At 44.6% G+C, this 13,963-nt stretch overlaps 4 protein-coding genes across 4 annotated transcripts; 3 read left to right on the top strand and 1 right to left on the bottom strand.

Annotated features, from left to right (window-relative positions):
• Positions 1-5,333: 5,333 nt before the first annotated feature.
• Positions 5,334-6,959, top strand: CCR75_009147 (uncharacterized protein; the record flags this gene model as incomplete). Its single annotated transcript, XM_067967192.1, has 1 exon — positions 5,334-6,959. The coding sequence occupies one exon, from the start codon at positions 5,334-5,336 to the stop codon at positions 6,957-6,959; it is 1,626 nt and encodes a 541-aa protein (XP_067818610.1).
• A 187-nt stretch (positions 6,960-7,146) lies between these two features.
• CCR75_009146 (uncharacterized protein) lies at positions 7,147-8,427 on the top strand (the record flags this gene model as incomplete). The annotated part of the gene is made up of 1 exon (XM_067967191.1): positions 7,147-8,427. The coding sequence occupies one exon, from the start codon at positions 7,147-7,149 to the stop codon at positions 8,425-8,427; it is 1,281 nt and encodes a 426-aa protein (XP_067818611.1).
• Positions 8,428-8,739: 312 nt separating this feature from the next.
• Positions 8,740-9,237, bottom strand: CCR75_009145 (uncharacterized protein; the record flags this gene model as incomplete). Its single annotated transcript, XM_067967190.1, has 1 exon — positions 8,740-9,237. One exon carries the CDS (start codon positions 9,235-9,237, stop codon positions 8,740-8,742), a length of 498 nt encoding a protein of 165 aa, XP_067818608.1.
• Positions 9,238-10,605: 1,368 nt separating this feature from the next.
• On the top strand, positions 10,606-12,464 carry CCR75_009144 (uncharacterized protein). The gene is made up of 2 exons (XM_067967189.1): positions 10,606-10,801; positions 10,905-12,464. Exons 1-2 carry the CDS (start codon positions 10,636-10,638, stop codon positions 12,137-12,139), a joined length of 1,401 nt encoding a protein of 466 aa, XP_067818609.1. The 5' UTR covers positions 10,606-10,635; the 3' UTR covers positions 12,140-12,464.
• The last annotated feature ends 1,499 nt before the right edge of the window (positions 12,465-13,963 follow it).

The raw sequence follows: 13,963 nt of genomic DNA, 5'->3' as shown, positions 1-13,963 counted from the left end.
CACTCCAACAGTGAAAACAATCCCACTGTTGCAACACTCACTACATGTGTTCCATCATCAACCTTAGTTGATGAAATAAAGAAAGCCTATAAAGAAGATAAGGACCTTCTTTGTCTGATGGATCATTTAATGAATCCATCCGATAAATCTTTTAAAGATCTACCGGCTTTATATCGATCGTCATCCGATCGATACACAACACGTAACGGCTTATTGTATTACACAGCCGTTACCGGCGACACCCCACGTGTCGTCGTCCCGACTCACAATGATTTGCGCTTGCGCATCATGTATGAGTGTCACGATGCTCCAACAAGTGGACATCGTGGACGTGAGAAGACTTACCTCACGGTAAGTCGATACTTTTACTGGCCCCGCCAGTATCAGTTTGTGCGCAAGTACATTCGTGCTTGCGAGGTTTGTCAACGGGTGAAGCCTAGCCCTTCATCCCGTGCACCTCTTCAACCTCTACCACTTCCGGCAGAGTGTTGGCAGTCCGTATCTATGGACTTCGTCTTCGGATTTCCCGAAGACGATCACAAAAACAATGGAATCCTTGTTTTTGTAGACAGATTCAGCAAGATGGTACATCTTGCTGCAGTACCAGAGTCGATCACGGCTCCGGGCTGTGCCCGTGTCTTTATCGACACGGTATTCAAACTCCACGGGTTACCCCGTGAACTGGTCTCGGATAGAGATCCACGGTTTACGGCGGAGTTTTGGCAATCCGTGTTCCGGTCTCTCGGAACACGGCTGACTATGCCAACTTCTGATCATCCAGAGACAGATGGTCAGACGGAACGCGTAAATCGCGTCCTCGAAGAGATACTTCGAGATTACGTCCAATCGTATCCGATTTAGAGCGAGTTTTTACCGATGGTCGTATTCGCCATTAATAATTCCGTGCATGCGTCTACAGCGCACATCCACCCAATTAGAGGGATCCTCTAATTTAGGGGGGGGCTCGCATGAGCAACACCACTTCTGGCTCATGCTCATCACGCGTCGAAGTTAACAACGACGCGAGTGATGTCGATGTCGAAGAAATTTACATCGAAGATGAGAAAGATCTCATGGCAGTCCGCACAAAGCGTACTGAAAAAGACAACAAATGAGTCGGCAGAAGAGTTTCTGCTAATTCCACAATCAATAATCCGTTTCGTTTAGGATTCCATTGCTAACGTAGTGGACCGTCAGAACGGAATGCAGACAAACATGAAAGAGCAAATGTTCATTCAATTAGAAGTAATGATCGAGTGCTATTCTCTACGGTTAACCTACCTATGCGTGTAATCACTAATGTGAGTAGCAGTAAACTACTACCCAAGTTCATTGGGCCATTCGTGTACTGCATCGCAGAGGCAATGCGTACACAATATAATTGCCACGTAGGATGCGTTCGCATCCTACGTTTTTTGTTGGTCGGCTCGCGCGTACCATCAGTACGCGGTTTCTTCCGAGGACGGATATGACCGCCCTTTTCAAGAATCCCTAAAAGATTCTTGTGATCGCGAACCAGATTCTCATGTTGAATCTGGAGTTTCTCACGCTGGTTTCGAGTATCCTCGAAACTGCGATTAGCTGACGACAGCTCATCACGAAAAGCGTGATATTTCCGTTCGTATTCCAACATAGAGTACCCACTCTTCGAACGGTCTTCCAACCGCTCGATATGGTGAGCCTGCACCGTCTGCTCCAACGAGCGACGCTTGCCACGCTCGTGGTCAAGTCCCTCCTCCAAATCATGGAGGAAGCGATCGATTTTGTCGATCTTCGACTCTACATCCGACACACGGTTCGGATCTATTTTTTTCCTCCTCCACCACAACCATTGGTGGATTCCCACGGTGGCCAATGTTTCCTTGTGGAACGTATCCAAAACCACCGTGATTTGAAGGGGCAGCGAACGAGTTATCTTGTTCGCTGGTGCGTTTATCCACCTTGACATGACAGCTGGGAGCCTCGTTCCCAGCTGGTTGCTGACGTTGAGGGCCTACGACGAGACCCATTCGATGGTTCAGAAGGTCCATCGGGAAACACGTGCCTCTGGCGCTTGTAAATCGATTGCAAACCGTCAATCTCATCCCGCATCTCAATAGAGATGCGAGTTCTTCCCCAGGGCGAAGAAAGGGAACATACATCCCCTTTTACTCTCTCGTGTTGTCAACACAACACGGACAGGGATCACCCCACGTGAGGCATGGAAGCCCAGCCTCACGTGACAACTGATGCAATTTATATTTTGCACCGTTTGTAGTTCGTTTGTGAAACTTAACGCGAATCGCGTTAAGTCTTTGAAGCCAAGCTTCGCGTCCAATGTCTTTGACATTGCGAATGAACTAGCTCCAGGCTTGCATAAGCGAGAGTTTATCTCGCTTATTGTTGCCACTATACCATCGATGCTTTAGAAAAGCATCGAGATAGAAATCTTCCTCAGCGCGAAAGTTCTTCGCGCTGGGATCAAGGCCATGTAGCTTTGTCGCAATAAATAAGGGATATTTATTGTGAGGAGTAGTCTCTTCAGACAAGCTCTTGATTAGCTGTTCGGGCAAAAGCTACGGCTTCTTTTCAAGGGCGAGACGAGACATTTATTGTCTGCACTTCCCTGAGTGGTACCCACTGAAGCTGGGTTTCCAGAAGAACTTTTATTACGATGGCTTAGCCATCGTCATCACCTTGCACAGAAACAGATGCAGGTGATAGTATGGGAGACGGAACGGGCGATGAGGAAATATCTTCATCGTCGGAACCAACAGACTATTAACTCGTCTATCAGAATAAGCCCCCTCTTTCGAAGGCTCATAGTCAGCCGCCTGACGTCTATTAGGCGACTGTTCTATTCTCCCCGAGTCGGCCATTTCGTCCGACTCTCATTCGTAGTCGGCCTCCAAAAAGGGGTCAAATTCACGTGGTTTACCACCACGTGCACCCGCAACATCTAGTGCGCGAGAAGAAGATACTACGGCAGACGTTCCGTCTGCCGCAAGAGACATTAGTGTGTCACCCGCGGCTGCATGAACCGCAGCCGAAGGCGCCGCACTACCAGCAGCCGGCATGGATTTATTCTTCATGCGATAGAATTTACAGTGATGGTTCTGACTAATCAACATCATTTTTTAATTAAGTGGTCTTATACTGACCACCCTATTCAATGACAGTCAGAGTGATGGTCGTTTAAGGGAGGGGTGATGTAATGGGGTGTATCGTTACATGAAATAACACTTAAGGTTGTTAATTCAGATATTATCTAAAAGGTAGATAATATTTGGAGAATATTACTTTATATAGTAATGCTCGGAAATCTTATCCATAAATAGGTATAAGCCGTTATATCTATTTGTATGCAGACTAATCAAATGTAAACGTAAACAAAGAGAGAGACAGATAACATTTCAATTGCATGTTTAGTATTAGTTTATAATTAAGTTAGCATTAACAGATAGAAAGAAGAGAAACTTAATTATAATGATACAGTTTTCATGTAACCCTCCTTAAAGTAAGTGTCTTAAAGAGAAGTCTTCCTCTGCACGTACTAGTGTACGTGAAGTGACGTAAGGCACCACTCGCAATGAAGCAGTGCGAAGTGGACTTGTACTGAAGCAGTACAAGTCGTAGTGCCCCGTTACACTTGAGCAATCAAATATTAAAGATGAATGGCTCACGGGTACGAACAAGGTAATATAATACGTAATAGCTCCAATTATTCGGGTGTATTGTAGTGATATATACAATAATCCGAAAAACTGTAGTAATGACGCATGTGCATAAGTTAAGAGACTAGTCCAGATGCATATTACATATGGTCGAAGCCCCATGAGTGCAAATAAGTAAAAGGAAAATTAAACAGGTTTGGGTTTGCCTCGTTTTTATTGCGGAAATGTAGTAGGAGTTATATCATAGTAATCAGTACTTACAAGTCAGATAGTGTCGCGCGCTTTCTCCGTTTTAGATATCTACATGCTCGTATTCACGTTACGCTCGTTGGTTTGTGCTACTAACAAAAATTAATATTTCTGCTGCTCAATAGGGTAAGTGTCGTCACAATGTGTATACAAAATTATTTTCTGGAAAGTATACGTTTCTCCCGTCAAATTCTATAAGTTAGCGGAAGGTAAGAGTTTTCGGGGGATACGTCACTAGAGGGAGGACTGTACCTCATTAATAAGAAGTGCTTACAAGTTTCATATGTTATGCTACATTCGTACGACTTGAGCAAGGATTATTTATGAAATAGGGTAATCTCAAAGTTGGTGGAAAAGCCGCCATTACAATCCCCACCATGATACCACGTTAAATTCCACCGAAATATAATTATTTTTTTGTCAAAACCTGGTCCCAACGCCTCCAACGATTCGTGTTCTCGCACCGCAAGAAAAATAATTTTTTCTACAGAAGTGTGCAAGGTACTGATGAATTCTCGAAACAAGCAAAAATCAATATTCTGAGCTGTCATTACGCCTTTCTTATTTTTTGCAGATGCCCGCAGCAGCTGCAGTACGATTGTCACTACCACACCATAGACAGATTTGTGAAAACACAATTTTCATCTTAGATTCTGCTGTCTGAAAGCCAGCAGAATGAATCGAGTTGTCATAAATTTATGGGTACAAGAAATGCTGACTGACAAAGATCCGTTTCTGGAAATTATTGCACCGTCTCTTGGAAACTTATATCAAATCGTCTGCAGCTGATATTTCTACAGTATCTTTTCCTCAATGCAGCAGTTCCGGTCTACTACCGTTTCCAGGAGGCTACGGGAGGATAGAAGATTGTGGGAAGATCCGGTCTGTAAGGAAGAATACTGCAAATAATCTTCCCGAGCTGTCATGCGTCATCGTATTTAAACTGATTTATTTCTGCAAGTATTTTCTAAAATAATGCCGGGTGTCATTATATCTCGCCTAAATGGTCCTTTTAAACACATGTAGATCTCAACTCGGCGTACCCATTAAATACTAGCATAAAAGAGCAAGTTCTGCTTCCCGTGTCGTTGATTGATATAGCATCTCATTGTAACCATTCATTCTTCGACCAAGCTAAAAAGAAACTATTTACGACCGACAATGTCGCCAAAATCTACCCCAGTGTCCATGTTTTACAAGTTTTTCTTCAAAAGCCTAAGAAATCATAGTAACATAGACAGCTCGACTTTTCAAACAATGGTCCTTCAAAAAAAAGCAAAAAGTACCGCTTGCTTTAGGAACCATTTGCTTTTTTCGAGTACTGCTTCAACGCCTCATCTGATCGAAAAAAAAGCCTCAAATTCTTTCGAGTAAAACTCAAAAAGACCCCACGAGGTCCAGTCACGTCACTTCATTAAAGAATTCGAAATCATGGAAGCCATATCAGAGCTCTTGGGGGTCCAAACGGATGCTGCTGTTGCCGTGACCTCTGCCGTGGCCGTGACATTTGGTCTTTCGTTGCTCGTGCATGTAACGAAACCAAAAGCCTCGGTTGAAAACCGACTCTTGCCGCTCGTGCCTCCAACTACGCTGCCTTTTTTAAAAAACATCCTCGACATTGGTGGCCACGCGGAACGCTTTCACGATTGGCTCAATGATCAGTCGATTGCGTTTGAGAATCGTCCGTGGATGTACGCAATTCCCGGTCGTCCCGCCATGATTGTGCTGTCATCGCCCGAATTGTTCAAAGACGTGCTCGTGACGCAAGCCAACGTGTTTCTACGGGGTCCTGTCGCGCGTTCCATTAGCTTTGATATCTTTGGCAACGGCATGGTCATTTCCGACGGTGCTCCGTGGTTTTATCATCGCAAGACGGCCAGTCATTTGTTTTCAATGCAAAGGATGCGTGAAGCCATGGAAACGACGGTATGTGATCTCTTAAGCACGTTTGTCGACGTTTTAAATGTCTACGCCAAGCGTCGCGAGTCTTTTAGTATGAAAAAAGAACTTAGTCACTTTACAATGGATGCCATTGGTAAAATTGGTTTTGGAATCGACATGGAGACGTTAAAAGACACGCTCGACCGGGCAGACGATCATGAATTTCTCACTGCTTTTAATGAAGGATCCGTGGCTTTTGGTGTACGTATTCAATCGCCTTTGTGGCTCTGGAAGGTTAAGAAATACCTCCATATTGGATGGGAAAAGATCTTGATGGACAATCTTCAGATCATGAATGCTTTTATTTCAAACGTCATTGTCGATTCCATGAATCGAAAAGCCGCACTTGCAGCCCAAGGCAAAGAAATGGAAGCAAAAGACCTTGTCTCGATGTTTTTAGAAAAACGATTGAAAGAGACGGAAAACATACAGATGGAAGACGACGACGCAACAATTATGCGGGATATGGTCATGACCTTTGTGTTTGCCGGAAAAGACTCGACGGCGCACAGTATGGGCTGGTTTATTGTCAATATGAATCGCTATCCGAATGTATTGCGTAAAATCCGGGAAGAAATCCATCGCGTCGTGCCTGGATTAATTACAGGCGAGATCAAGGTCCCGACACACGCGCAACTTGAGAGTCTCGTGTACTTGGAAGCGACGATTAAAGAGAATATTCGATTGCATCCATCGACAGGATTTATTGTGCGTGAAGCCATGCAAGATACGACGTTAATTGATGGCACGTTCATTCAAAAGGGACAGTCCATCATGATGTCTTCGTATTGTAATGCTCGAAATCGCAAGACGTGGGGAGATGATTGCCTTGAATTCAAGCCCGAACGAATGATTGACGCACAGACGGGCAAGCTCCGGGTCTTTTCGCCGTACGTCTTTAGTGGCTTTGGATCCGGTCAGCACGTGTGCATTGGTCAGAAATTTGCCTTAATGGAGATCAAATTGGCAATGGCCACACTCTTTAGCAAGTTTGACATTACGACTGTCGACGATCCATGGTCGTTCACGTATGAATTCTCGCTCACCATTCCAGTCAAAGGTCCTCTGAACGTGCAAGTCACGCCTTTCATGGGGTTAGCGCCGCCAGCGGCTTAAGAGAAGCTCTTGACTCGCTTTTTATGTTCTTGTGCATAATTATAATCGCTTCTATTTCAATACGATGTTTGGGTATTTCCATTAATTGGGTGAACGAAAACTTTATTTCTTAACAGCTTTTCATCTTGTTTCTAAGTTAAACGTCGTATTGGCGTGCACCACATCATGTTCCCATTTTCAAAGAATCATGACACTCGCGAGTGACAATGGCCAGCTTGATCCACAGCTTTATACGATGATCGAGCTCGAGCATACACGCTACTGCGCATTCTATGCAAAACTAAGCAATGGAGCTAGCAACACGTGGATCTCTCGCACCACAGCTCTGGACTTTTATCGTAAGTCGAGTCTTCCAGAAGCCCAAGTGCAGGAGCTGTACGCCCGTATCAAAGAGCAGCACTTGCTCCGCGACAAGGACCGCATGAACGAAACCGAGTTTGTCATGGGCATGCACTTGATCGTGTGTATTACGAAACGGAACTTGGTTTCGATTCCGCCCACGTTTCCGAGTTATTTGTTTCCACTACTGAATCTGACGCCCGAGAGGTTACGAGAGGATCCGTTTCTCGCTCCTTTTCCAGAAATCTCGAAGGCATCAAATGATAGTTTCTTAAAACCTTCCATCTCTTCCTTTGACATTTCCAACAAATCTCATTGGTCTACTGCCCAATCCCTCGAACTCTTTCGGAACGCAACGTCGCTACGTGAGTTTGTCAGTATAGGGATTCATAAAAAGCAAGAGGAAGCCAAGGTTCTACAACGTGTGGATGAATCCGAAACAAACGCACTTACGAGCTTCCAAGCTTGTCTTGTAAATCTTTTAAATCAAGTAAACGGACTCGGATATTCCATTCCAACCTCCACAAGGTCGTTCGAAGCAATAACGGATTTAAAGTCCTTGTTGCAACAATACGTGCACGAGGCCAAGCAAGAGATTCAAAGTTTGCAAATTGAAACGCAAATGAAGACCGTGGCATCATTGAAAGTGGCCACTTCCGACGATGTGCGGGACAGTTTATTGGAGAAAACAAGCCACTTGACGCAAGAACTAATGATCTTGCAGCATCAGACTGCGCAACTCATGACGGTGAAAGCGAAGATTATCGCACGATTACTAGCAGGGAAGCAGAGTGGGTCTGTCGCTACGACTGTTTGCTTGAAATCGACTGATTTAAAGGTACAAGGTCACGTGGAAGCCAAACATTCGGCGTTGGGATTGTCGAAAGGCGCGTTAACAGTGGGAGAGTTACAGACGATTAAGAAGTCGGCCACGCGCGTAAATTTTGTACTACAACGTGACACAAAGGAAGATAAAACCGGGGGAACGTTCCAAGCTGCTACCGCGCCTGTTCCGACACTGGATGACCCATTTGTATTGGAATCCGCTCCTCGTGCGCAAACTGAGTTACTTGATGCCACCCACACGACCGAATTGGAGAAGCGTTTTGATTGGGGCGCTTTCAACTGACCAAAGAGAGCCGGATGTCATAGAGAGCTACGTTTTTTTGATTTGCATGCATAGGAACTCGCTCGAATATTGCGTTGCCATTGTAAAAACTCGTTTTAAGGACTTGGAAAAAGAGCCATTTCGACATGACTGTGGGAATTAATAACCAAGAAAAAGGTCTCGACATCATTAGATAGGAGCCATTGCTAAGTCGAGCTTAAGGATCAGACGACACGAGGCATTGAAAGGCAAAAACAAAACATTCAATTTAAGATTTGTCAATTCATGTCATCATTAAACAATGGTAACAAAAACTATCTCGACTTGCGCGGATCAAAAGACAGATCGTGACAGGCCCCTTTGTTCCTCAAATTCCCAGAGAAGAGCGCGAAAAGCTGGATTCTTGCGGCTTGTCGTATACAGAAGGCTATGAAAATCTTGGTCGTTCATTGCAAGCTGTTTCTGTAGCACCGAAACACGACTTTTTTTCTTCTTCCCCGCAGCACTAGTATACTGTATCCAGACGAGTAACTTGTTATCGGATAGTTTTTCGAAGTTCCCTTTTGTTAGTCCCATTGAATCCAGAACTGACTTGAAGCTTTTCTTCTCATGAACCATGTCCGCCAGATTCTGGTTCCAAGTCCCACTGTTAGTATGTGTGGCTTTACTTCTAAAAATCGATTTCAGAACATCCAGCCCTCTTTCATCGTCATCGTTGTCATTGTTTAGGTGCTCCTTGACCCTCGCATTTGAATCATTCGTCGCGCTTGTTCGCATAAAAGCATCAGAAGCGATTATTGCGCTGAGGAGCACGATGTAGTGGTGACGCATTTCTTGTTTAATTGTTAAGACGGAAGAAGTACTGAAGCTTGTGAACGAGCTGAAGAATTGAAAAGTGAACGACGTTTACGATACAATACTAGGACTAAATGTCGATGGGCAAATAAATAGAGGCGGTTAATCGCTCTGTTGCTAAGGAAAGACGTTGTCCGGCATAAACGTGGTTTTCAGATCGGGTGTTTCTAAACAACTTGCGAAATGTTCCTATTTTGTTCTTATTTTGTCGGCAACTGTTTTCTTGCACTATGAGACGATAACGAGCCCATAATGTCACAGAGCATATATATTTCAGCTACCGTATTTTTTCCTGCTGCTCATGTGCTTTTTTGATGAACCCAATTTCACAAAAGTGGCAGCTCGAGCAAGTACGGAACTACTCATAACAAGCAGGTTGAATGATCTCGGAAATAATAGCTGTGATGATCAAAGGCCTTCCTATACTCCAATGCTTATGAAGATTAGTGGTGAAATATAGCGGCCACGAAGCGCTGACCGCCCTTAACCAAATTTTATATAGTACGTGTAGAATTGCAAAAAAAGGTTTCTGCCGTGCGTGGTAGTCCCGAACAGTATGACTCATTCTTGTAAATCGCTACGTCGTGCTTTTCATCTCACTCATCTGTGCTATTGTCATGAAAAAGACAAGCGCATCGAATGAGACAAGCAAAGGTCTACAAGAACTACGAGGTAAGATATCGAACGTGGGTAAAAATATGGTCGTATTCAGGGCATACATACATTGACAATATCGATAATATGTATCTGGAAACCCGGTTGTCAGTTCTGTTAGCGTCCTGCATCACACACTTCGTTACTAAATGTGCAGCTGTATAGTGGTTCTGATCGACTTCTGTTTGCCAAAGTCTCGAGAACTGGCTAGCCGTCCTCACAAACACTTTAGCTGCGACTATTTTTATGGCGAATTTAGCAACTTTGCCGTCTAAGCTTAAAATGCCCAAAATCTTGCGCAGGCTTAAACAATGGATCAAATTGCTTTCCATCGTGCCTTTGATCGAAACTCCAAAGATTACAAACCGTAAAGCACATAAATATTAGATAGCGCGACGGAGCACACCTTATTTCTGCATTGACAGAAGCCAGCATAATTTAGCCATCATTTTAATCGCAATGGCGCTTACACAATACCGGTATGTGACGGTAAATTTCACACTCGTGATGTAGCATCCGTTAGTTCCCTCCGATATCGAATAAGACAACGAAAGTTGACCAAGTGAAGTAAGTCTATAAAATGTATCAGGATAAAGTTTCACCCAAAGTATTACTTATTCATTCTAACAGGGCACTCAAATCTGACGTCGTGTTGAAACATCGACGACGCACTGCACAAAAAAAGACGAGCGGTCGCTGACTTTTACAGACGACGTGGATATGAAGGAGGTGCACGTCGTGGAGCGACTCCGCCAGCGTGTGTTGCTAGAAATGTTTAACCTCGATCCAGTGGCCACACCCAAACCATCTCAAGCAACGTGGCCACGATGGACAGAAGAGGATACGGAAACAGTCCAGCTCCGTGTACTCAGTCTCAATGCCTGGGGTACGTTTTTTTATTGTGCGTTATGAAAAGACCTTTAACGTGCCACTCAAGGCCTTTTAACAACGAAATTGTTCTTTTATCAACAAATATCATTTTTTTTTAGGTCTTCCAGTGGCCCCAAAATGTACCGAGCGCGCAATTGAAATTGCCAGTGCCATTTCCACGGAGTTTGAGCTTGTGGTTTTGCAAGAAATTTGGCACCTTCGCGAACGTAACCTTATTATCACAAAAGCCCAACAGAGTGGGTTTCATTACTACCACTACTTTAATCCTGCCGTGGGGTTTCCAGTGCCCATGGGGGCCGATTCCTTTGGCACAGGGCTGCTCGTATTATCGACCTTTCCAATTGCCAGTGCGCTCTATCACTCCTTCAGTCTCAGTGGACGTCCTTATGCGCTCCACGAGTCGGATTTTGTTGCGAATAAAGGTGTCGGACTCTTGCGTATTGAAACCCCCGCCGGTCTAATTGATGTCTATGTCACGCACCTCGTGGCCAATTACAACGCGTTGGGGAAACCCGGTCCTGGGGATTTCTACATGGGCCACCGCACAGGTCAAAGTTACGAACTCGCGCAATTTATTGCCGCAACCAATCGAAATAACCTCACAATTGTTTGTGGCGATTTTAATTCGTCGCCTAATTGTTTGGAACTTCGCGTACCCAAACAATTACTCGGGTTACGCGACGCCTATACCGACACAAATGACGAAGATGGATTGACATTTGCGTCCCCTGAGAATAAATATTCGTATGGGGAATACCCCATGCGTATGGACTATATCATGTACAAAATCAATGCACAACATTTGTCGCTGTGGCACTTGGTCAATAGTAGTATCTTTAAAGGGTTTTTTACCGACAAACGAGGCGAAAAAACGCCCTTGTCGGACCATTTTGGTGTCCGTGCCGAGTTTGTGTTTAAAAAGGCAATTAAAAGCGCTCTAAGTGTCGATCAAGAGACGACCTCAGTGGCTCTAGTCGACGCTATTGACGTGGAAAAAGAGACTGAAAAAGCCCAAGCGGATGCGGCGTGTCTTCGAGAGGTCGATCGTATCTTGTCGATTGGGCGCACCAAAGCCATTGCAGCGCGGCACCTTCGTTTGTGGCGTGCTGTGGCGTTTTTTGTGGCGGCAGTGGCAATCGTTGCGATGCACGTGCTGTCGATTGTGGCTTTCAAGTGGTCGTGGGTCGTGGTCGTGGGTTTAGTGGGCATAAGCGGGATTGAATACGTGCTAGCGTTCTTTTTCTTGACGTTCGAGTGCTCGGCGTTCACAGAGCTCTTGAATGAAGTGCAGTTGCAACTTCACTTGCAGGAACATCGGATGGCAAGGAATTAATTGCCTTTTAGAGACGAAAAGGAATGTTTGTTGCAACAACGTGCAAAGGCTATTTTGTGTAAACAAAGCAACTTTTTGACCACTCTGTAAGTACGTACCCACTGGCGTTTGCGGAGCAACACATTGGTTGCCTTTTGCTGAATGACTTGTAAGTCTTAACGTAAACTTTGATGTGAATAGTGAATCATTTCGGTTAGGTACGGCACGAGAAGTCTGTACTGTAATGTACCCTGAAACGGGGTGTGTCGTTACACAAAATTAACACTTAAAGGTTGTTAATTAATATTATCTAAAAGGTAGAAAATATTTAGAAAATATTACTTTACAGGATTATATTCAAAAAACTTATCCATTGGTAGATATAGACAATTATATCTACTTGCTCCGCGGTCCAGTCAGCGCTGGACGCGCGCAAAGAGAGAAAGACAGATAAGATTGTAGTTCCAAAATTATAACATGGACATGTTAGATGATAATGGAAATACGCATCACGTTTCGCGTGATAGCTACTCCTTTTTTAAGCGACACAGTAAGGAGTGCAGTCGAACGAATGAGTTCAACCGTAGGAATGATGCCATCTTGGCCACGCTGTCCGGTTTGGACAGAGATGCCCTCGATTCAGCCATCGCCAAGTTCATACAACATGAACTTGACGAGGCGAAGGAGAAGGTAGCCTTGCAAAGTCAGCAAGGCTCTCAACAGGCAGAACTGTTGAGGTTACAACAGGAACAGACCCCTGTACCTACACGCGTCGTCGCAAAACCTTAAAGATTGACATCTCCAAGTATAGAAGAGTCGAGAAGGACTCTCTTCTAAGGTGGTTCGTCGAATTGGACGATGCCATAAAGGCTCGTCATATCGTCGACGAGCAAATGCAAGTCGCATTTGCTCAATCCAATTTGGCAGGTCGTGCCAAAACTTGGGCAATAGGCGTTAAGTTGCACGACCCATATGTCTTTGGGTCGCTAGAGGCTTTTAAGGCCGGCTCAAACAGACAATTTAAACTGCCTAGGGCTGAGTTCAGCGCCGATCAGAGCTTCTACAACTCAAGCAAAGCAAGTGTGATGTTCACGCTTACGCCCAGCACATATGACTCTTAGCCACGAGCTGGGAGGCCCAGAACCTATGGACCTATCTTATGTCCAAAGCAAGATACCTCGCATTTTGAACAATAAGCGATTGCAAAAATGACATCGCTGTCAAAAGTTAGGACACTACGCTCATGAGTGCAGTGCCCTACGCCTAGTATCGAGAAGTACTGAACGTAATTATGGACTAGATGCCAAAAAGGGCAACGGTCGCGGATCTGACGTTGTTGCGAAATCGCAACAGCGAGGCGGACCACCAAAAAAAATCGGGGTCTGTAGGGGCGCAGCGCCCTACTGATCCTGCAACCTCAAGAGACTTTGCAAATCTCTTGAAAAAGATTGCTTCAGACACACAATCATTATGTGTCTCTGCACCTGGCGATGATGTATCCCTTATAACCTTGAAGTTAAAAGTGACAAACGAATTGTCACTCAGAGCCCTTTAATCCCTCGGCAGCCTGTGGATTAATCCCAGAAAGAAACCGAGACATTGAATGTTTTGGTTGATGACGGATCAGGAGTAGGCACTTATACTCTTCATATGTATGCGCCTCCGTAATTAACTTTGGAGATAACTCAATTACCAACCCTAGAATCTAAACGGTTCTTGAGAGATCTGCATATTGGTAAAAGCAAGCAGATCTGCGTACTCGTCACGGAGGACGATTACGTAACCGATATTCGGTCAGCGGTAATTTTTGCAGAGAACGAACGGGTTCTCAGCAGATCATCGACG

This window comes from Bremia lactucae, linkage group LG2 (assembly GCF_004359215.1).
Source record: "Bremia lactucae strain SF5 linkage group LG2, whole genome shotgun sequence".
In the NCBI taxonomy this organism is placed as follows: domain Eukaryota; phylum Oomycota; class Peronosporomycetes; order Peronosporales; family Peronosporaceae; genus Bremia; species Bremia lactucae.
Note: the sequence above shows the minus strand (reverse complement) of the source record. Positions and strands in the feature narration are given on the sequence as shown.

Coding starts and splice junctions, on each gene's coding strand:
- CCR75_009144 (XM_067967189.1), top strand. CDS start 10,636: ATGAAGGAGGTGCACGTCGTGGAGCGACTCCGCCAGCGTGTGTTGCTA. Junction 10,802..10,904: donor ACTCAGTCTCAATGCCTGGG/GTACGTTTTTTT, acceptor ATTTTTTTTTAG/GTCTTCCAGTGGCCCCAAAA.